This window comes from Callionymus lyra, chromosome 16 (assembly GCF_982586985.1).
Source record: "Callionymus lyra chromosome 16, fCalLyr1.hap1.1, whole genome shotgun sequence".
Lineage (NCBI taxonomy): Eukaryota > Metazoa > Chordata > Actinopteri > Syngnathiformes > Callionymidae > Callionymus > Callionymus lyra.
Window position 1 is genome coordinate 17,053,660 of NC_141833.1, and position 24,424 is coordinate 17,078,083.

General features: G+C 37.2%; 2 protein-coding genes across 4 annotated transcripts; one reads left to right on the forward strand and one right to left on the reverse strand.

Moving 5' to 3' along the window:
* The first annotated feature begins 1,662 nt into the window (after positions 1 to 1,662).
* Positions 1,663 to 21,154, forward strand: nectin4b (nectin cell adhesion molecule 4b). 3 transcript variants are annotated; one of them, XM_087810605.1, is made up of 11 exons: positions 1,663 to 1,860; positions 7,362 to 7,562; positions 7,627 to 7,794; positions 10,868 to 11,146; positions 11,214 to 11,331; positions 15,620 to 15,771; positions 17,260 to 17,422; positions 18,270 to 18,345; positions 18,824 to 18,880; positions 19,097 to 19,267; positions 20,440 to 21,154. In XM_087810605.1, the coding sequence occupies exons 1-11, from the start codon at positions 1,827 to 1,829 to the stop codon at positions 20,722 to 20,724; spliced, it is 1,704 nt and encodes a 567-aa protein (XP_087666731.1). In that variant the 5' UTR covers positions 1,663 to 1,826; the 3' UTR covers positions 20,725 to 21,154. The 3 variants fall into 3 exon arrangements, with proteins under 3 accessions (XP_087666731.1, XP_087666732.1, XP_087666733.1); XM_087810606.1 differs by having other exon boundaries at positions 19,100 to 19,267; XM_087810607.1 differs by having other exon boundaries at positions 20,429 to 20,644.
* A 277-nt stretch (positions 21,155 to 21,431) lies between these two features.
* Positions 21,432 to 24,375, reverse strand: LOC148063986 (uncharacterized). Its single transcript, XM_087810608.1, has 2 exons — positions 23,980 to 24,375; positions 21,432 to 22,959 (listed from the first exon to the last, which is right to left on the reverse strand). The coding sequence occupies exons 1-2, from the start codon at positions 24,251 to 24,253 to the stop codon at positions 22,280 to 22,282; spliced, it is 954 nt and encodes a 317-aa protein (XP_087666734.1). The 5' UTR covers positions 24,254 to 24,375; the 3' UTR covers positions 21,432 to 22,279.
* Positions 24,376 to 24,424: the final 49 nt, after the last annotated feature.

The window sequence follows — 24,424 nt, forward strand, 5'->3', positions numbered from 1 at the left end:
TCTGGATGTTCTGCTCCATGTTAATCTTTGTATCCTTTGTCTTTGTTGTTTTTCTTTGATTTTTGTTCTTTGTCTTTAGACTTAGATTGTATCATCTTGTTCTTTCTCTTTATGTTCCTGTTTTTATTTTATTTTGATTTATTTTTTATGAAAAATTGCTTTATTTTCTGTGGCTATTGAAAAAAACAATTTCCCGAAGGAGAGCTCCTGAGGGATCAATAAAGTTTTACCTTACCTTACCTTAACATCATCATCATCATCAACATCTTCATCATTATCATCATCATCATCATCATCATCAACATCTTCATCATCATCATCATCAACATCTTCATCATCATCTTCATCAACATCTTCATCATCATCGTCATCAACATCTTCATCGACCGCATCTTCATCATCATCAGCATCTTCATCATCATCAACATCTTCATTATCATCAGCATCTTCATCATCATCTTCATCATTATAATCAAAATCATCATCATCAACAGCATCTTCATCATCATCATCATCAACTGCATCATCATCATCTTCATCATTATTATCATCATCAACAGCATCTTCATCATCATCATCTTTATTAATATCATCTTCATCATTATTATCATCATCAACAGCATCTTCATCATCATCTTTATTATCATCATCTTCATCATTATTATTATCATCGTCACAGCATCATTATCATCATCTTCATCAACAGCATCTTCATCATCATCATCATCTTCATCATTATTATCATCATCATAACAGCATCATTATCATCATCTTCATCAACAGCATCTTCATCATCATCATCATCATCATCATCATCTTCATTATTATCTTCATCATTATTATTATCATCGTCACAGCATCATTATCATCATCTTCATCAACAGCATCTTCATCATCATCTTTATCATTATTATCATCATCATAACAGCATCATTATCATCATCATCATCATAACAGCATCATTATCATCATCTTCATCAACAGCATCTTCATCATCATCATAACAGCATCATTATCATCTTCTTCATCATTATTATCTTCATCATCATCAACATTATCTTCATCATTATCATCATTATCAACCACATCTTCGTCATCATCATCATCATAATCATCATCGAAAAAAGATTAAATATACAGAACACATATTAAAAAAACAAAACAAATAAACCAACAATACCACCTAAAAAAAAAGATTATAGAATATAATTTAAAAATAAATCATAACGTAAATTCAACAAAAATAATACATTAAATGCTAGATATATTAACAAACAATTGTGATACATACTATTTTAAGTTTAAATTGCGATACAACAACTGAAATTATTAATACAGATGCATATGACAATAAATAATAACAGTAGTTGCAGATTTTTTAAAGATACTATAATGAAAATAATGCTACAAAAAATACATTGTTAGCTTCAAATAGCTAGCTTTCTATTAGCTTTGCTACATTAGCTTAGAAATGAATGAGCTGATACTAATAATGGAAGTAAAAATGATCACAAAGACACTATAAAGGAACAAAAAAGAATCTACGTAACAAAAGACATCAAAGAGATAATAAAGTAAAAGAACAACACGTGGTGATGAAATAAAGTGTTTTTCACTGAACGTTGACAGAGCAGAGAGACGTTCAGTCGTTCAGTCGCTCCTCCTGCGTCTGAGCTGAGCTGCGACACCACTGACACTTGTGGACTCGAGCAGGAGAAGAAAGCACCTGTTCTCACCTGTGCTCACCTGTGCTCACCTGTCCGAGCCTCCACACACCAGCGGGACTGAAGTCGATCATTTTCCTGGATTTAACTTTGGACTTGAAGATGGCGAACTGTGTTGTTCTGCTGCTCGTCCTCGGTGAGTCGTTCAACTTCCACGGTGTTTTTAAGTGAATTTATGCGCATTTAAAGTGCAAAAAATAGCGTCAAAACACGTGTACATAAAGACATGTACGCGACGACTCAAACGACTTAAAATGTAAAATAAAATAATAAAATTAAAACAAATTTAAATGTTCGGATTTTAAACGTAATTTATGCTAAGCTAGCTGCTACAATAATAATAGCGCTTTATGTCTTTATATGGTCAAAACCGTGACTTAAAATACATTTAAACGTATTATTTATGTACCTGTTTTTTTTTTCGAGTAGAATTCAAGTTATGTGGACTTTTGAACCTTTAAATAACGTATTTAAAATAATTAAATATATCATTTTCGATAGATGGCTAAATAGAACTTTATTGACACATTGTCAATGTTTTCCTTTTAAATAAACAACAGAAAAAGTAATAACATTGACAGTAGTCAAAACGTGTGATTTATTATTCACCATAAGAAGAAAAGTATTTGTTTAAAAAAAGGTTAAAAACACTAAAAATACACAGATATTCTTGTTGTGTCTTGTCGTCACGCCTCGCAGGAGACTGTAAATAATATTTCATGCTGAAAATAGTGTTTAAAAATAATGACTGTAACTCCATAAACGCCTTCTTAAGATCTTTCCAGTGTCTTAACTGCTGCCATTTATTGTAATCCTGGTTTAAATTTATTTGGTTTTTGGTTTGAGAGCATGAGGTTGAGACAATACTTTGTTTGCACGAAAAATCAATAAAGTTTTTTTAAATATTTATTTTATATTTAGTAAAATTGTTTTGGTAATTTGAATTAGTTTAAAATATGTAGCGCAAAACTCTTGAAAACATGTTTGTTGAAGTGTGCAGACATATGTTCCTCAATAAGTATCTGTATAAAGGATTGTGTGTGTGTCTTAGTGTAGGTATATAGAATCATGTGACTTAGTTGTGTAATGTAGGATTGTGTGTCCTAGTTTATCCGGTTGAGAGTCTTAATAGAAGTTGAAGGATTGTGTGTTTTATATGCAAGCATGTAGGATTGTAAGTAAGTAATTAATTGTTATTTGTATATCGCTTTTCCAGACCAGGGTCACAAAGCGCTTAAACAATCAAAACAATATTCAATAAAGTATATACTTTAAAGGTAAAGATAAAACTACAGGAGTTCCAGGAGGTTGAGGGTCTTAATAGAAGTTGAAGGATTGTGTGTTTTATATGCAAGCATGTAGGATTGTGTGTTCATTTGTCAATTAAAGGATGTAAATAAAGTTTGAGTTAATGGCTCGCAGTGAGAACCTTTAGTTATTCAGACCTCGAATTCAACTCGCTAATGTAGCCGAGGCGCTTAAAGTTTCGATTGTTTCGACCAGTAAAGTTTCGATGACACGGATTGTGTACGAAAGTGGAACTTGTGACGCATCTCAGAATCACGAAATCCCTTCTCAAAGCTGGTCCTGGTGCAGGATGGTTTTGGAGTGAGTTGCTGGACACGTGGGTGTGAACGCCCGGGACGTCAACATAGTTCAGCGACGTGTTTGTCGCTGCAGGAGTGGAGGCGACAAAGCGACAAAGACAGAATGTGGTTCCGGCACATTCTTGACGACCGCAGATCGGAACCTACTTGCTTGATTTCTTCTTCTTCGAGAGAGAGTTCTTCTCACGACCCAGGGTTGTGGCGGTTCCTCGTATGATTTCCCCATTCCGAGACATTCCCGGGCCAGAGTGGGTGGCCCCGGGTCAGAGGTCGGTCATCTGCAAAGTGTGCGACCAATCTTTGTGTGACTGCATAATAAGATTGTTAGGTTGTTGTTTTACAAGTCTATCTTTCAAAGTCGATTTAAAAACACAAAGTAAATACTAGGGGTGTGAGAATATATCAATACATCGATATATGGCAGTATTTTCTTCCATGATACTGTATCGATATTCAACAGCACGGTATCGATTTATTTTTATTTGTGTTGCTATTAAACTTCCGGCCGCCGGATCATTTCATCCTCCACAGCTCAAAGGTAAAATTGAAGCCTGTGAGATTACCTCCATGACTGGGGACTAGAGGATACAGTTAACTCCAGCAGCTTTTAAAAAGCTGATGTTTTGGACATATATATTATATGTTATATTTTAATAACATATGCATAAAATTAAATCATTTAACTCACTTTACATGTAAACATACACTGTGTTTGTTCATTTTTGTGTTGAAATTAAACTTCCAGCCGCTAGATTGGAGCAGTTATTACATCCTGATTACTGAGGACAAGAGGATACAGTGAACTCAAGCAGCTTTTAAAGCTGATGTTTTGGACATATTTTGGTTAAAAACAAACGAAAGCAGTTACGACTTCATCAAGAGTCATGTGGTCTGTAAATTCTGCAACACCAGAGTCAAGTACTTGACAATACTACAAATATATCTTTGTTACAAAAGTATCACGATATATGGTATCGTTGCCCCTGTATCGTGATACGTTATCGTATCGGCAGTTTATTGCCAATACACACCTCTAGTAAATACACAACGTACAGTATTCCAACAACTTTATTGTGTAGCAAACATATTTTCGGTCTTTGTCGTCTTCTTGTTTTGAGTCCTCGTTTTCTTTCAGTGGTGTCAGCGATAGATAGATGGATGGATGGATAGATAGATAGATAGATAGATGGATGGATGGATGGATGGATAGATAGATAAAACTTTGTTGATGTCCTCAAGAGACCTCCAGTGAGTCTTAGGCCCTTGTTCTCTGATATATAGTTATGTTCCAGAATATAATTAACTTAACATGAAACTGAAAGTGGTGTTTCATCCTCCCCTCACTCGTGAGCCAAACTATACTTGAGCCCACATGAGAACCGCACTGTTGACCCGTCCTGTGTAGACACATCCTTCACTGACGGGGCCACAACAGACCCGGTCACGGTCTCGGTCGTGACCCACTTCTTCCTGCTGTGATTAATAACTGGACGGTGCGACAGGTTCCCGTGTCTCCGGGACAGACTCGGGGTCGGAGTCGCTTCACTTTGTCTCCCGGATGAAGGTGAAGTGTGACAGGAAGGGGTCGGGGGTCGCGTCCCCTCTGTGAGGCTCTTTTGTCCACTTTTATCAGCCGGAGTCCCACGTGACTCAGTGACTCAGTGACTCGGTGGATCAGTAACCACGAGTTGATTCAGTCCACAAATCAAAGTGCAAGTGTTTGTGTGGGAAAGTGTCTGTCTCTATACCTACCTGTCTGTCTCTCTCTATACCTGTCTGTCTCTCTACCTGTCTGTCTGTCTACCTACCTGTCTGTCTCTCTACCTATCTGTCTGTCTCTATACCTACCTGTCTGTCTCTCTCTATACCTGTCTGTCTCTCTACCTGTCTGTCTCTCTACCTACCTGTCTGTCTCTCTCTATACCTGTCTGTCTCTATACCTACCTGTCTGTCTCTCTCTATACCTGTCTGTCTCTCTACCTGTCTGTCTGTCTACCTACCTGTCTGTCTCTCTACCTATCTGTCTGTCTCTATACCTACCTGTCTGTCTCTATACCTACCTGTCTGTCTCTATACCTGTCTGTCTCTCTCTATACCTGTCTGTCTCTCTACATGTCTGTCTGTCTACCTACCTTTCTGTCTGTCTACCTACCTGTCTGTGTTTCTTCCTACCTTTCTTTTTGCCATCATTCTGGGACAGACTTTCCTCCCACCTTCCTTTTTTTCTTCCTTCCTTTACTTTAATTTCCTTTGCTTTCAAGCTAAACTAAGGTAAGGTAAGGTAAAACTTTATTGATCCCTCAGGAGGTCTCCTTTGGGAAATTGTTTTTTTACAATAGCCAGCAATTTTTCATAAACAATAAAAAATAATACATAAAAAATAAAATAAGAAGAACATAAAGAGGAAGAACAAGATGACACAATCTAAGTCTAAAGACAAAGACAAAGAACATAGGTCAAGGTCATATCATCATCTCTTTCTCTTTCCATTCTTCCCTAGATTCTTCCCTTCGTCCTTCCATTCTTCCTCTTGATTTTCTGTTCAACCCTCCTTTTTTCTATGCCTATTTATTTCTTTCTTTCCTTTTCCCCTATTTTTCCTAAAAATCTTATTTTTACTCCTATTTTTGTTTTTCTCTATTCTGTATTTTGTTCATCCACTTTTCTTCTTCATGTCTACAATTGTTATCCTAATTTTCTTTTTGAATTTTCTCCTCCCTTTTTTCATACATCCATATTTTCCTCCCTTTGACTCTTTGGTGTTCCTTATTCTCTCCTTTCATCTTCACCCTTCATAGATCCTCTGCCTTTAATTCTCTTTGCAGCTCTTCATAATTCCAACTTCTTTTCATTTGTTCATTTACAACAAAGTAAAAATATCTACACCGTCAAAGAACAACGTTATTCAGACTGTTGTTCTGCAATTAAATTCCATGTTTGCGTCTCGTACATCGTTGGCAGCGAAATGATACAAACACAATACAAAACTATATAATACCAATTGAATACATTCGTAAATAAATAAAAAAAAATTATAAATAAATATTACAATAGGAATAGAAATTAATTGCAACCAAAACACCAAGTAAACTCTTATTACTTTAATTATCTTGTATAACTGTTTTAAATTCTTTGTCATATAAATTACTTACTTTCCTCACATTTAGTTTTTTCTCCTTCTTTCCTCAGTAGCACATGCTTCGTCTAACTTCAGTTTTCTTTCCCATCCTCTTTTTTGAATGTCTTTTTCCTCACTTTAAGCCTTTCTTTTCTTCCACTTGTCCTTCCTCTCTTCTCTACTTTCCACTCATCCAATGTTTTCTTAGCGCAACTTTTTCCTCTTTCTCATTCGTTTTTTTCCCTCACATCTGCTCTTCATATCCATGTAGAGGAAGCTGGACTCACTGGTGACAGTCGCTGAGAATAGATCTCTGGAGAAGCTACTGTCCATCATGACATCATCCTCTCAACACTGTCATCGGTGAACAGAGAAGCAGATTGAGCGCGAATGCTCCTCCCATGATGCAACACTAATAGACTCAGGGACTCATTCATTCCTCGTGCTATTAGACTGTTTAATTCTGAGTTTGGGGGCAGAAGTGAAGCGAAAATATGATGTGTTTTATTTAATGTAAATCTTTGTGTCCCTTTTAAAATCTTTTTCTTTGTTTTATTTCCTTTGACCCTTGTTCTTCATACTTGCACTTTGTTCTGTACCGAACTGGGAAACCCAATTTCCCGAAGTAGCTCTCCAGAGGGAATAATAAAGTCAATCTATCCATCTATCTATCTTTCCTCTCTTCAGCTCCCTTTTATTTTACATAAAAATCATGACACTATTATTTCCATTGTTTTAAACACAACAAAGGCGTTTCTTTCGGTGATAAAAGTACAGAATACAATTTTGAATTTTTATAAAATTATGTGAATAAAAACAAAACAAATTGATGGCGTAAATAATTTGAAAATGCATGAAATATAAATGTTATTAATTTGCTATTTATTTCCGATCCGTTCTTCTTCTCTGCAGCCGTGAGCGTGAAGAGCAGATTCATCGAACCTCCTCGCCGCAGCACGTCGCTGCGCTCCATGGCCGACGCCGTGACCCGACTGCCGTGCCGGTACCAGCCGCAGAACGGCGAGAAGGTGGTCCAGGTCACCTGGTCCAAGCAGCTCAAGGACGAGACCAAAGAGCAGATCATAACGGTGCACTTCCAGGACGGGCGCACAGGTGAGAATTCCGGTTGATAACTTTAGTCGAACTTACATGGTGACCTCTGACCTTGTGTCCGCAGCCTTCGGCTCGTACTCCAACCGCGTGAAGATGGAGGACAGCGACCCGATGGTGAACTCGGCTCTGCTCATCCCCATCACCAAGGAGTCGGACGAGGGCGTCTACATCTGCCACATTTCCACCTACCCCCTCGGGAACTTCGAGATGAAGATGACCCTCTCCGTCTGGAGTGAGATTCATTTTGTTGTTTTTTTACTTCCCGGTGTCGTCGGGTCGCCCTCGCCGAGAGGTCGCTCGGGGTTGAGCCGTATTTAGGATTTATAACCACTTTAGCTCGTGAATCAAACCAGATAAGATGGGTGGAGCAGACTTCAAAGGTGCAGCTGGAGTGAAAAGGTTTTAAATGTAGACGATAAAAAAACCTCGGAGGTCGAAAAAGAAATGAACAAATCATAAAAAGACGCTTTTAAAAAGGATAAAAGAATATACAAACAGTGTAGGTAGCTTAATAATAATATTTTCAAAACAAAGTTTACAGTGATTAAAATAAAAAAGGTGAAAAAAAAAGTACATTCAACTTAAAAAATAAACATTAAATTAAACAAATTCGACTTAACAGAGGAGGTTACGCTTTGGAAAAACAACTGATAAAAATGTCAATAATAAAAATGATATAAACTGGAAAGACCCCCCTGAGAGTTTAGAATTTGCTTTTCCTTTTTAAGCATTTGAAATATTGTTGACAGCCATGAGCTCAATGGCACAGCAGTGGGCAGTAGTGAGCAAACTTTAAATTATTCCTGTCGATAAAGTTGGATAAAGAATCTGGCGACACGATAGGCATTACGATACAGGGACAATGATACTATATATTGTGATACTGTAGGATATATGTGTAGTATTGTCGAGTACTTGACTCTGGTGTTGCAGAATTTACAGACCACATGACTCTTGACGAAGTCGTAACTGCTTTCATTGCTGCTGGAGTCGACTGTATCCTCTAGTCCTCAGTCATCTTCGGGATCTCGTGAGATCTCAATGTTCCTTTGGCGGCGGAGGACGTAATGATTGCTTCCATCTAGTGGCCGGAAGTTAAATTGCAACACAAAAATGAACAAAGGCTGTGAATACTTTCTTGTTAATTGTAAATAATAATTGAATTATTTTATTTTAGACACACTATATTGAACTGTAAACCATAAAAGAACTACGGTTAAAAATATATATGATTTGAATGCTGTGTCAATATTTTCTAACCCCCCTATTGTGTAGTCATTTGACTACAGATGGTGATTCTGATCAATATTTAATCACCTATTCTCTTATCAATTCAAGTGAAGAACAGATTGTTTGATTGGTACGTGTCACCTCTTAGCTCAGCTCTGCAGCACAGATCTCTGATCTTTCCGATGCTTCAAGACGGTATCAAAACCTCTCCTGCTGTCACTCTCTCGTCAGCTGACGGTCTGTCCTGTCCCGACACGCCGGTGAAGCCGAAGCGATCTAAAGATCACAGAGAAAGCCTGGAGTGTTGAAATCCTCAAACCGTTGCTCGTACATTAAGCTCGTGTGAAGATGATTTCATGTTTTTGTTTGATTGGAAAAACATGTTCGCACTGATGTTGTTTCCTGTTCCTTTCCACGCAGCTTCTGCCGTCGCTCTTTTGTCTCTTTAATCCGGCCGGGGTTACCGCCGCTAATGCTAACTACCTGTTTACGTCGGCGTCATTAATACTGGAAACACGGCGAGGGAGTCTCTGTGACGCCGCCTCGGTGTTTACATGTCGTGGAAGCGTCTACTCCGGTCGTGACCCGTGACTCACCATCGAGTCCGACCAGTCGCGGAGGAAGAGACCAAACAAAAAAAGTATTTATGTAGAAACATGTGACATTTAAACACTTGTTGCTGCCTTTAACGTCAGTCACGACTTGAAGTTGAATTGTGTACATAATACATGTCTGTGTCCACAAAAATGTTTTTCAACTTGACTGAAACGAGAGGAACGAATGTTACTTCCGATACTTTCACGACTTACAAGTCTTCCTCTCCAAGATGCAGTGAGTCCCTGATCATGACCAAGTTTTCAACTTAAGTTCTCCCCTATCTAAAATCTGGGCAAACGAGAGGTTACAAGAGTTCATTATGACGTAATAATGGCTTCACTCCTCCTCCAGCCCAGCTGTAATCAAACCCCGCTTTGTTTATACAACAAGTCCCTTGGAGGTGGAGACCTCTAGGATTGAGGAATGCACGATGAGAAACCTTTGACTAATCACAGCAGAGTGGGCGTGGTAATGGTAAACAAGATTTAATCTCCAGAAAAACAGGTGTTTTCAGTGGGTGGGGCTTAAGATCCTTTTCTAATGCCAATATTTCAATGAAAAGAGAGTTTTGTAGAAACACACACTGATGATACAATAGAAGTTCAAGATCTATGTAAGACACACTTTGCTGACCTTTAACCCTTATTTCCTTTGGGTCAAGGTCAACGACCTCCAGCACTGCATATGTATTTCTGGAAGCCAGGGATGTCATTCACCTTGACTCAAAGGAAATAAGGGTTAAAGGTCAGCAAAGTGTGTCTTACACGAAAGGATATAAATGACTGAAACAAAATTATATAATATTTTTTATTTGTCTGGTAACAAATGCCTTTTGGACCGGTTGTGGTCCCCAGACCATGGTTTGGGAACCACAGCACTAGAATACATATTAAAAAAATAAAAATTAAATAAGGAAAATAAGAGACTATATATACTGTATATACATATAATAATAATAATAATAATAATAATCTCTATTTATATAGCGCCTTTCTAGACCATATATATAGTATATTAAAGAATATTGAATTATGGACTTTAAATGATTTAAATAAATAAAATTCATTCATTTGAGCATGATTTTTCTTTTTTAATGAAATTAATTAATTAGTTACATTTTTGAAAGTTGGATCAAGTAGTTGGTCAATGGAATTGAATGAAGCAAATCATTCAGTGCTTAAAAAAAAACAAATGAAGTTTCAACATTGTTCCGGGTTATTTTCTTATTAAGAGAAACAAAGAGAAATAAATGTTCCACGTCAACAATGTTCTGAAAGTACACCCTGGTTGAGTCGAGTGTGACAGATGTCACTGGACCAGATGTTCTGGTTCTGATCTCCATTACAGTGGAGTTGACATGAACTCTTGCGCAGCAGGTGATTATCTTGAACGCGACGAGGTCGGACCAGGAATGTCGTCGCGTCTCCTGGTGAGTCACGAAGGAATCCTGTCCTGAAGTCTTGGTCCTCTCCCCTCAGAGTTGCCGCTCTCCTCCGTGTACCCCGAGGTGCTGGTGGAGGGTCAGTCGTTCCGGCTCGCCGCCGCCTGCCGGGCCGCCGGCCGCCCCCGTCCCCGCCTCACCTGGGACACGGACCTGCCGGGTCAGGTGGAGGACCACGAGGGCGAGGACGGGTCGGCGTCCAGCTACTACAAGCTGCACCCGCTGAGGAGCATGAACGGGAAGCGTCTGGACTGTCTGGTGTCCCACCCCGGTCTGGACGAGCCCACAAGGCTCAGGAACACCCTGGAGGTCCACTGTGAGTCCAATCCCGTGACCCTTGAGATCTTCTGACCTCTGACCTCTGGACTGTGTTCCTCCCTCAGACCCACCTGACGCCAGCATCAGCGCGAAGAGCGAAGACCTGTACGTGGGTCTGCAGGAGGTGCAGCTGACGTGTGACGGCAAAGGAAACCCTCCTGCAGACAACATCACCTGGACCTGGTACGTTCACGTGTGACTCCTCAGTCAGAGTGGGCAGACACTACGAATGCTCATCCAAGCAGAAAACATGTATTTATTCTACAAAACAAGATACTTTTTTAGCATTTTAAATCATATTAGTTGACAAATTCAGATGATCGGATTTATGGAAGCAGAGCAGTGCTGTCAGAAGAGTGAATTCTTTTTTTTATTTAAACTTTTTTTTTTAAATAATTTAATTTAATTATATATGTTATCACACATAGAGTTCTTCTAATTCCAATAATTCTTTCTTTTCTTTTTTTTACTAAATTCAATATATATTTTTTTAATTATTAGCCTTTTAAATTCAATATATAATGTTGTTGAAATAGTTCCAGCAAGAGCTATAATTTTTTTTACACATAGAGTTTGATATTCTTATGCCAACAATTAAAAAATGTATGTTCTAAATTGTATATTTTTTAATTTGTAGCCTTTTAAATTCAATATAAAGTTGTTGGTACAGTAGTTCCACTAGACAATATTACATTTAAAAGGCTACAATTTAAAAATATAGAATTTAGATTATTATTTTCGATTTTTTTTTTTTTTTTTTAGAATATCGAAATTTTATGTGTAAAAAGAAATTCATTTTGAAAATATTAATCTTTTTTATTAAATAATAACAACAACAAAAAAAATTCAACCTTTTTATATAAAAATGATTAAATCTATTAGTTAAATAAAACTTAAAAAACAAGGTTTAAATATTTAAATAAAAAAGAAAAACAATATTTCTACCACTACTACTTGTATTAGTACTCTTGCTGATTCTACTGCACAAAATAATACTTATTCACAGCAAAAACATGTAAACAACAATAGCTTTTTCTTTTTTCTTCAAATAAACAAAACTGTCAAAAATACATACATGAAGAGATGGATAAAAATTGGAAATACAGCTGTAAAAGAGAAAAATGGAAACAAAAATGACCAAGAATAATATTGATCAAACAATAAATAAGAAGGTTAGAGAATACAAAGTATTATTTACTGTAATTACTTTTTTTTAAGAGAACTAGTTGTCCAACTATGCTGCGATACACACACGGATCAATAGTTTATTAATGGTAATATGTGTTGTGTAAGTGTTTTTTAAAACTATGCTCTATTGATTTTACTATACCAACAACTAGTATCGCCTCCAGTACTACTACTGCTCAAACAAATACTGATGCTTCCATCACAAGCTCTGCTTTTAATCTTTATTTCACTGTAACAAAACTACTTTGACTCCTCTTTGCACGTCGAGTTCTACTTCAACTGACTTTATTATTCATGTTGCTGCTGGTTCGACTCCACGTCCTGCCACTCGTACCAGCTGAAGGGAGGGAGGGAGGGAGGGATGGAGGGAGGGAGGAAGAGCGGGAGACGATCCCTGATCTCTTAATGACAGCCGGCGACTATAAGTATAAGTGTGAGGCTGTGAAATCGCTGAGTCTGCACTTTAATGAGAGACGAGGCTTCGTTGTGAGCGTCGACGGCTGAGAGACGACGATCTTCGCGACTCTTCTTCAGGCTCCTATTTTAGAAGCATGAGTAATAAAATAAATATTATGAAGAAACAACAGTTTAGACCTGAAGTGGAAAGTAAAACTGATGTTATTCCAAAGAGCTTTTACTTATTTAATAAACTAAAAACATGTATTTATAAAACATTTATATGTTACGTTGATTAACTTATTTTACATTATATTGTGAGTAACAGCCAATAATGGAGTAATATGTTGACAAACAATAAATTGATGGAATAAATGAAATAATAAACAACAAATGATTGTAGGTTTAATATCTAAAAAAAAGGTTTTAATTCGTTTTATTGTGCATTTGTTGGCAATTCAGATACACAATATAATGATGTTGTAATACAAGCAGCTATGGGTTTTCTTCCCCTTTTTTTTATACACAAAACAGTCGAAAAATACATTCATGACGAGATGCTACACATAAAACAGCAAAAATAGAGAAAAAAGTAAAACAAAAATGACCAAAAATAAATAAATAAAAGGGTCAAAATAAGCTTTGGAAGATATAAATTATTTTAAAACCAGAAGTATGTCTAGTTATATAGTTCATTTTAATACAAATTTATTAATGAGAATTAAAAAAAAAGCTTTAAAAAGCTGCTGGAGTCACTGTATCCCCTCGTCCTCAGTCATCGCTGTGGTTTTCGCATGATTTAATTCTTCCTTTTGCTGCGAAGGAAGTTTAATTGAAACACAAAAAAGATTAATTATTCATTTAAAATGATAAAATCTTTCTTTAAAAAAAAAAAACAAACACAAAAGAACTATAGAAAATATGATTTTATATAGCAAATAAATAAGTCCTTTTTTTACCCTATAAAATACACAATGATGTTGAATATTAATACGAATAAGTATAATAATACGTAGTTTTTTTTGCAACGAAAAAAAGTAAAAAGGATCAAATAATAAAAGGTTTTAAAGAATATTATTTAAAATATTATGTTATTAATAGTTTCCAAAAGGATTAACAAAGTTAAAATGTATTAATAGTTATATTCAAAATAAACAAATACAATAATAAACAAGAAAAAAAGTGTTCTAAATAAAGTAAAAAAAACATTAGACACATTGAAAATGGCTCTAAAACTATGTTTTAACTAATAATCTGGTTTACTAAGAATTAAAATAAAAACAAAAACAAAAGAGAAAAACAACAAAATCACAGATCATCAAGTCATCCTCAGTTTTAAAAAATATGTTAAAATAAAACAACTTTCTCGATTGCATTAAATAACACGCATCTGAATCTTCTGGGCTTCAATCCAACTCATTGTTTCTCAGCCAAAACGACAAGATTCTAATCTGATCTGTCGAGTTCCTCCAGGAGCTCCTCCTCAGTCAGATTGTAATCTGCGACTCTAAAGAGCCTGTGAGAAAATCTAGGTGGGGTCCTGGGACGGGGAATCTGACCCAGCTCCACTTTTATTTATCGAGGGGGGCGGGTTGAGGGGAGCGTCTGCAGCAACTCGACTCCTCTCGGAGGAGAAACCTGCTCTGGTGAGGAACTGTTTGACCAGGACTGACTGACTGAGGCCCGACTGGTTCTGTTGAACGCTCGACTTCTTCTGTTGATTCGATGGGTGTCAGCGTGAGTTTCAGCAGAAAGTGTTGAGTTTCACAAGAACCTTTTAATTTGTGTCACTCACACACACACACCTCACCGCGTGTGCAGCAGTATTGGTTGAGTGTGGTGGTCATAATGTTTTAGTCTCCTGATTTCGTAGTCTTGTCATCGTTCCTCTGCTTCCTGAAGGCAACAATCCTGTTTTTAAAAAAGAAAATCTGCAAAACTAGGATGTGAATGAGCTTTTTATTAACATTTATTTCATAAATACTTCCTGTGAGAAAATATTTAACATAGTCAAGTTTAAATATTTGTATTTTTTGGATATTATTTTAAATTATGTGTTTTTTAAAGTAGCTTTTTTGCAAAGAAGAATTAAATATATTGTTACTTAGTCGAAGTCGAAACTGTTTTTATTTGTTTTGAAACCAAAATATATCCAAACATCAGCTTTAAAAAGCTGCTGGAATCACTGTATCCTCTCGTCCTCAGTTATCGCTGTGAGTCACTGTATCCTCTCGTCCTCAGTCATCGCTGTGGTTTTCGCGTGATTTAATTCTTCCTTTTGCTGCGAAGGAAGTTTAATTGAAACACAAAAATGAATAATTATTTATTTAAAATAATAAAACCTTTTTTTTTCTTTTAAATTAAAAACACAAAAGAACAATAGAAAATATGATTTTATAGAAAATAACAAAGTCCTTTTTTAACCCCAATAAAAGGAACAGTGCTGTTGAATATTAATACGAAAAAGTATTTAAACTCATGTGTTCTGTTAAGTCGTTTTTTTTGCAACGAAAAATAGTAAAAATGATCAAATAATTAAAAAAACATACTACATATGTAATGTAATACAACAGGGTTTTAAAGAATATTATTTAAAAATGTATGTTATTAATAGTTTCCAAAAGGATCAATTAATCATTTTAATTGATCATTAAGTTAAAATGTATTAATAGTTATATTCAAAATAAACAAATACAATAATAAACAAGAAAAAAGTATTGTAAATAAAGTTAAAAAAACATCAGATGGAGCCACGAGAGCAAACGTCTGCCGCAAACAAAACAAACATCTCTGGCGTCTGTCGTCGTTTGAAGTGTATGTTTGGTGTGAGGAGAGTCGACAGCCAATCACGCGGCAGCATCTCTCACCGTGAGGTCATGTGACGCAGGAGCGGGGGAGACCTCCCCGAGGGGGTGAGCTCAGCAGGGGGGACCCTGAAGTTCGACCGCGGCCTCCACCTCAACGACAGCGGCGTCTTCCAGTGCGTCGCCGTCAACGTGGTCGGAGTCAGCAAGACGGACTTCCTGATGGCCGTGACGGGTGAGAATTATGGGATGTCGTCGCCGCGGGTTTGATTGATGTGATCAGCTGCAGGGGGGATTATTTGTTTGACACCTTGTTGTTCAATTGAATACTTGTTTATATATATATCTACATGTATTTACATGTATTTAATCTACAAGACAAACAAGAGTTTGTGTTTGATTTTTTCACCAAGAATGACACGTGTCAAAACAAACTGAATCTCTTCTACAAACTTCAAATTTGATTGTAGTTCTTTGTGTTTTATATCTGTGTATCAATACTTATAATTAAATTGGTCTATGTTTTTACAAAACTTGAATTCATGTTATCGACAATAAATGTTAAATTAATCTAAGTCAATCAAATCCAAGGGATTCTCGAGATTATATATACTGTGTATTGTACGGTGTATATATAGTGATACTGTAGTAACAAGGATATATGTGTAGTATTGTCGAGTACTTGACTCTGGTGTTGCAGAATTTACAGACCACATGACTCTTGATGAAGTCGTAACTGATTTAATTTGTTTTCAAACCTAAATATGTCCAAACATCAGCTTTAAAAGCTGCTGGAGTCACTGTATCCTCTCGTCCTCAGTCATCGCAGGATTTAATTATTCCTGTAAGTTGCGAAGAAGGTTTAACAAAAATGATGAATTATTAATTTGTAAAGTAATTCTAATTTTTACACACTTTGTTAAAATCAGAAACACAAATGAACAATAAGAAATATGATTGTATAGCAAATAACATTTTTATATTATAATTATTTTTATTTATTAATTAAATGTGTATTAAACTGAGTAATATATATATATATATATATATATATATAAATTAAACTGAGTCAATCAAGTCCAAGGGCTCCTCTAGAATATATATATATATAAATACAACAAGTATATATGTGTAGTATTGTCGAGTACTTGACTCTGGTGTTGCAGAATTTACAGACCACATGACTCTTGACGAAGTCGTAACTGATTTCATTTGTTTTTAACCAAAATATGTCCAAAACATCAGCTTTAAAAACTGCTGGAGTCACTGTATCCTCTCGTCCTCAGTCATCGCTGGGATCTTGCAGGAATTCATTGTTACTTTTAGACTACTGTCATCTAGCATCCGGAACTTTAATTGCAACACAAAAATGAAAAAAAAAACGCGTGAATATTTGCATGTGAATATTTTATTATTATTTTTTTTTAAATGGAATCTTTTTCTTTCTTTTTTAACACAATTTGTTAAAATGACTATGATAACAATATGATTTGATAGGAAGCAAAAAACAATCGTCATAGTGATGGTGAATATCAATACAGTATCATGAAAAACATCCAGATATTTAAGTTTATCGATATTTTAAATATTAATGTTGTCACGTGTCTAATTGTGTCGCTGGTCTCCTAAATCAAAGCGCGCGTAAGACTCTGCTGCCCCCTGGTGGTGAAATATACAACCGCTCAGTTCTCAGCATCTTTCAAAGTTTGTGTTTCGTCTCCAGCAAAGTCTCGAGGTCTGGTGATCTCAGCTGAGAACCTCTACCTGATCATCTTCGGAGCTCTGGCCGGAGCCGCGGTCATGGTTCTGGTCCTGGTGCTGCTGCTGGTCAACAGACACCACCAGCGCAAGAACAGGAAGCTGGAGCTGGAGCTCACCGAGAAGACGTGAGTTCAGAGTCGAGACTGTTTTAAACCACTTTATTAATGTTACTTAACTAGTATAAACAAAGTTTGTCACAGTTTAACCTTAAATAAAAATTGTGGAGAAAGTTAAAAAAAGTTTTGAATAATTAAATAAAAGAGTGAAAAGTTAACATCATACTTTTCATCATTTACAACGTTAAAAAAAAAGTCCTATTAAAACTATTTTTATGTTTTATATTTGCATTGTTCGTCGGAACTAAAACAAAGCATTCAAACATGTAACTAGATATAACATTTCATTTCACATCAAAATTAAATAGCAGTTGCTTTAATGGAAAGAAATATTTTAAGTAAAAATAAAGATCAATCAAAATAAAATATTTGGAATAAAAAACTTCAATCAAAAAGATTTGCATCAATGAAAATTAAATAGTTTCAAAACAAATAAAAGTTGCTTCAGTAAAAAGAAGTATTTTAGTTGATTTCATCGAAATAAATATTTTAAATTAAAAGAAAAATCGATCAAAATAAATATTTCCCCCCCAAAAAAATCAACACTTTTTACCCTTTTTCAAAGACTAGTCATATGTATTGTTTGAGTATCAACTATTTTTTATAACTGTTTTTCTTTTTATTTAATTTTTTTCTTTTGATTGAAATATAATCACAAATCTACCTTCATACTAATCATTTATATATTTTTATCTTAAAGTGTCTGATTAATTGTTGGAATAACAGTAAATGTTTCATGACTAACATCCTTTATCATAATAATGTTTTTAAAAAACAACACACAGTCGTTCATGATCATCAAAGATCCTCCAAGTGATGCTTCACTCCTCTAAATATTCTGCTGCTTCTCTTCCAGGATTGAAATCAACAGTCTCTCCAGACACACATCCCTCAGGAGACTCAACTCTGTGAGCACTGACCCCAGATCCCAGGTACACACACACACACACACACACACACACACACACACACACACACATGCACACACACACGCACACGCATGCACCCACATCCACACACAAACACACACAGAGATGCACATCCACACACACACAAACATCCGCATGGACACACATCCACACACACCCACATGCACATACACACGCACACATCCATACACACATACAAATTAGTTGCTATCTTACTTACAGACAGACAGACAGACACACACATCGCACACACACACACACACACACACACACATACAGATACACACACACACACAAACCTACGCATGCACACACATCCACACACCCACAAAAATGACTTACTAACTTACTTACAGACAGACACACAATTACACACACACACACACACACACACACACACACACACACACACACACACACACACACTAAACTATTACACAACTATTTGACTCCAACTTTGACTCGCTGCTGCCCCCTGCAGGCGGAGGACTACGGTCTGCTGCGCGTGGACAGCAGGATCAAGAGCGAGATGTCTCTGGTCAGTGTCTCTCTAAACTTATCTTAACTTAACTTCTTATTTAGTGTTGACATTTTACCAGGAAGAAGAAGTAAAGCTACATTTAAATAGTAGTTCTGCTCATGCTCAGTGACAAGAAGACAAACTATATTTAAAAAATGTTACATTTGAATGGATGTCACGAGTGTTGCGTTCACTGCCGTAGGAATTTAAAGATGTTCTCTCGTGTGGTTCCAGCAGGAGCGACCGGTCTACAAGAGCAGCCAGTCCACTCTGGCGGGGCGCTGGGGGAACGCAGGCGGGGTGGAGGTGGACGAGCTGGGCCGCCCCGTGGTCTGGAGCCACGGAGAGACGGAGGAGCGACGGAGGAGGGTGGAGTCGTACGTGAAGAGCAGCAACATGTCGCTGGTGAGTGAGTGAGTGAGTGAGTGAGTGAGTGAGTGAGTGAGTGAGTGAGTGAGTGAGTGAGTATGTAAATGCACGACTATCTTGTGTGTTTGATCAGGAATGCATGACAAATGTGAGACTACACATGTGTAACATAGTGTGTGTGTGTGTGTGATGATGGAACTTTGTTAGAGTTGTGACTTAAATTGACCAAAAGTATTTCATTAAGTGTGCGACCAAATTAATGAACTAAAAGTGTGACTAAAATGTGTCTAAAAATGTCAAAACTAAAAACAAAAAGCATCTTGACACTGAAAGTGTGTAACGTAAAGTGCGAGACGAAGTAAGTGCGAGATGAAATAAGTGTGACAAGAAATAAGAGCGTGACAAAATAAGTATGAGACGAAATAAGTATGAGACGAAATAAGTTTGAGACAAAATAAGTATGAGACGAAATAAGTTTGAGACAAAATAAGTGTGTGACAAAATAAGTGTGTGACAAAATAAGTGTGTGACAAGAAATAAGTGTGATAAAAAATAAGTGTTTGACAAAATAAGTGGGTGACAAAATAAGTGTGTGACAAAATAAGTGTGCGACGAAATAAGTGTGTGACAAAATAAGTGTGTAATGAAATAACTGTGATACAAAATAAGAGCGTGACAAAATAAGAGCGTGACGAAATAAGAGCGTGACGAAATAAGTGTGTAATGAAATAACTGTGATACAAAATAAGAGCGTGACAAAATAAGAGCGTGACGAAATAAGAGCGTGACGAAATAAGTGTGTGACAAAATAAGTGTGCGACGAAATAAGTGTGGGACAAAATAAGTGTGTAATGAAATAACTGTGATACAAAATAAGAGCGTGACAAAATAAGAGCGTGACGAAATAAGTGTGTGACAATATAAGTGAGACAAAATACTGTAAGTGTGAGAAGAAATAAGTGTGTGACGAAATAAGTGTGCGACGAAATAAGTGTGAGACAAAATAACTGTGTAATGAAATAACTGTGATACAAAATAAGAGCGTGACGAAATAAGTGTGAGACAAAATAAGTGTGAGACAAAAAATAAGTGTGAGACAGAATAAGTGTGAGACAGAATAAGTGTGAGACAGAATAAGTGTGAGAAAGTGTCTGACGTGTCAGAACGGTTAAAAAACTGAGTGACCTTTAACTCCAGTCGTCCACCAGGACTCCGGTCTCCCCTCGTCCCTGGTCCCCATCAAGGTCCAGCGAGACGACAGGATAGACGGCCGAGGGCCGGACCAGCTCCGAGGAGGAGGAGGAGGAGACTCTCCGTCCTCCGAGGAGGACTGGGGTGGTCTTCCCCCGCCCCCCGCCCCCGAGGAGCTGGACGACTGCAACAGTGTGTGTCAGCTGTCGGAGGCGCTGACCAACCACTTCTACTACAGCAACGGACTCCTGCGGCCGCTGCCTCACTCCAGGGCCGTCCTGCTGCAGCCGCAGATCATCTGACTCACGGTACCTTTTATACTCGTGTCGTCGCACCCAAGAGCTGGCTCGCTGGTGCTGCACCCCGTAACTTTTGGACCACACACATGAAGAAGAGCGCCCCCTGCTGCTCGGGAGTGGAAGTGAAGTCCCAGAGTAGAACGTACTCTCGTGACAAATCCGATTTTTTAGTTATTTTTAAAGGAAAAAAAATGAATCATTAATTGTTGATTATAAATTGATTATATACGACATGTTTGTACAGTTATGATGTCGAGATATTGATCTGGCATCACGCTTTTTTTTTATCCAGTTATTGATGTTTTTGTGTTGTTATGGTGAATTTTATGTTACAAAGAAGCAAATGTTTAACGACGTTTAAGTGGTTACGACCATTTTTCCATCTGTTAAATGATGTTCGTGCAATTAAAATGCATTTTTTCACAGATTATAATCTATAGTCTGGATTACATGTGTCGCACGGATCGGCGCGGTCGAGCGGTTCTGTCTCTTAGCTCAGCTCTTTTCTTCATAATCCACCGAAATAAGTGTGAGACTAAAAGTATGTGATGATGTGACTAAAGTTTACCAACAAGTATTTCATTGAGTTTGAAACTAAGAAGACATTTGAGACTTTATAAAAAAATGAAGGTACGACTTAATCAAGGGTGTGATTGAAAGTGTGCGACTAAAAAGAAGTTTAAATCTTTGACTCGGATGAACGAGACGAGTTTATAACTTAAAAGCTTTATTATTTCTAGCGATCTTGTCGAAGTTCAAAGGCCAGGAGGGTGAAATGAAAGTATATCGGCGACATCAGAATATTTAATAGTTGAATTTAACGTTTTAAAATGTTTTTATTGGAATCTTAGTGTTTTTTGAAGCATTGAATTATTATTGTTGTTTTTTATAATTTAAATCAACTATTTCTTTATTGAAAGACTGAATTGTTTTTTATTCAATAATTTAATATATTTTTTAAATAGAGTTTGATATTCTAGTCCCAAAAATAAAAATAACAATTTTCAAAAATCAATATTTTTCAATTGGTAGCCTTTTAAATTCAATACAAAAGCGTCTCTATAATAGTTTCACAAGACAAAACTAAAAGAGCACCGAGCTACTTGATCGAATTTTTAGCCAATCGTGTGATGCGAAGATGGTCATGTGACAGTAGTGGCACGTTCAATTCAATCACGGCGGATTCGGTAGCAACAGTAATATTTCATATATTTGCAACTAATGGTAGTTTCAACAGCTTTGTGGATATTAAAAAGTTAGATCGAGTAACTCTGTGCTCGATTGGATTAGTCTGGTTAGTTTGCCAACATGTTTATATTGAATTAAAAAGGCAATAGATTTCAAAATACTATATTAAGTAAATTCGTTTTTGAATTATTGGAATATAAATATAAAACTACATATGTAAAAACAATTTAAAATTAATTTTGTAAATATTCAATGAATAAAAAAACAATTCAAAGTCTCAATATAAGTCAATAATAAATAATAAAAAAATCGTAAATAAATAAGATAAAATTCAACACTTGAATACTGCGATGTCGCTGATAGAAGTCCATCAGGTGCTGAGCGTCTTGTGCAGGAACAGCTCGCGGTGAGTCCTCTGGTGCGTGCGAAGGTTGCTCCTCTGAGAGAAGCGTTTGCCGCAGACGCCGCAGGCGAACGGCTTCTCGCCCGTGTGGATGCGATGGTGGATCTCCAGGTGGCTGAAGCGGTCGAAGCTCTTCCCGCAGATGGGGCAGATGTACCACTTCTCCCGGACCCGGCCGGCTCCCGGGTCGGCGTCCGGGCCGTTGAGAAAGAACATGGTACCGCCCCTCGGGTCCGCGGCGCTCGGCTGCGGCGCCGGCGGAGATCGTCGGCACAGAGCGAAGTTCTCGTCCTTGAGCGGCGACGACGACGCCGTCGTCTCCCCCGAGCTGTCCATCAAACTCAAGGCGTTCTGGATGAGACGGATCTGCGAGTCTATGTTCTGAGACATCCTCGTGGGTTCGAACAGGTCGTCGCTGTCCGAGGCGGAGGCGGGCCACCGCGGCTCCTCCGGACCCCCCGGGTCGTCGACCTCCAGCGCCTCCATGATCTGGACGTCGTCCTCCAGCTTCAACACGTCGCTCTGCGTCTCACTCTGGTCTGGGATCAGATTCTCTGCTTCAGGAGTCACCACTGGTGTCGACGCCCGGAGCTCCAGCTTATCTTCCACACGCTGGACCGCAGTCTGGACTTCATCCTGGTCGAGTCCTGAAATGACAGAAGCGTTTGGATGTAGCGCAGCCTGGTGGTGATATTCAGTATTGCACCTGAAATCTTGTTCAATATGGAAGTATAACAATTTCAGCAGAATGTCGATGGTTGTATTTATTATTTGGAATATTTAAACTTTGAATTGTTTTATTGAAATGTTCTTTTTTTTTATATCCATTGAATTTGTTTATTTGTTAATAAGTCGAATATTTTCAAAATGGATTATTCAAATTTACATATAAAGTTTGATATCCTTATTCCAATAATTATAAAATAACGTTTTTTAATCCAATGTAAGTGTGTTTTTTTTAAATTTAATATTAAAGTGTGGTATTAAAAAGTCTAATCCTCGTTAGGTTAAAAGTTTAAAATGTCGAAACTTTGATTTTTTGTGTTTTTTTTTTTTTTTTTCAATTATCTATATATTGAAATGTTTTTGGGATTTTTTAATTACAATTTTTAATGGCATATGGAATTTGTAAATTGTATATTTTTATGCATTACATTCTATTCATCATTACTTTTGAATAATTAATATTTAATATTCTAGTTGCATTTTTTTAAATAATATATTTTTAAATTAAATGTAAAAAATGGGTCGTTTTTTAAAAATTAAAAATAAAAACATTGGTATAATAGTTCCACCAGATATTACCAAAAGAGTACCTAGCAGTCTAGCAGTCACGTGGTCGTCGGTGCGTCGCCTGATTGGCAGAAAGTTCGATCATGTAGCTCGGTGATCATTTGGTTTTGTCTGGTCGAACTATTAAACCAACTTCTTTTTAATATTGAATTAAAATGCTACGGATTTAAAAATATTGAATTAAAAAAACGTACTTTTAAATTATGGGAGTTAGAATTTAAAACTATATGTTTAAGAAATAAAATATAATTAATATTGAAAATATTCGAGTGTTAAATAATAAATAAATAAACAATATGTACATAATTAAATTAAAGTATTTGAAAGTATAAATATATTTTATTGACAAAACAACGCAAACACAGAACACTCACCAGTGTCAACAACCGAGTCGAGTCGAGTTCTCTTCGGGGATCTGGACGCTGGATTGATGGCGTCATCTCCCCGCGTCGTCCTCTCCTCCTCCAGCGACCTGAGCTTCACCTGCAGCGCCATGATGTCTCCGTCCCTCCTCCTCAGCTCCACCTGCAGCAGCCGCAGCTCGTCCTCCCACAGCCTGCTCACCTCCAGCACCGCGGTCTTCGCCAGCATCTCCATGATGGAGGCGAGCTGGCTGTGGAAGGAGCCGCAGCCGGACATGGCGTCCATCTTGTCCTCGAGAACCACAAGAACCCGGTTCAAGGGTCGATGTTTTCGGGGCGAGAGAGTCGAGGTCGCACAGGTTCGGAGGAACTGCTCGTTATTTACATTTGAGATGTGGAGACATGGCAGTGGACGACCAGCACGGAACCGGATACTCTAGATGTCACGTGACGGCGC

Excerpts from the sequence above, each read along its gene's own strand:
- nectin4b (XM_087810605.1), top strand. The coding sequence starts at position 1,827 with ATGGCGAACTGTGTTGTTCTGCTGCTCGTCCTCG. Across the intron at positions 1,861-7,361 it reads TGTTCTGCTGCTCGTCCTCG|CCGTGAGCGTGAAGAGCAGA; the intron begins GTGAGTCGTTCA and ends TCTTCTCTGCAG. Across the intron at positions 17,423-18,269 it reads CTGGAGCTCACCGAGAAGAC|GATTGAAATCAACAGTCTCT; the intron begins GTGAGTTCAGAG and ends CTTCTCTTCCAG.
- LOC148063986 (XM_087810608.1), bottom strand. The coding sequence starts at position 24,253 with ATGGACGCCATGTCCGGCTGCGGCTCCTTCCACAGCCAGCTCGCCTCC. Across the intron at positions 22,960-23,979 it reads CGACTCGGTTGTTGACACTG|GACTCGACCAGGATGAAGTC; the intron begins GTGAGTGTTCTG and ends CTGTCATTTCAG.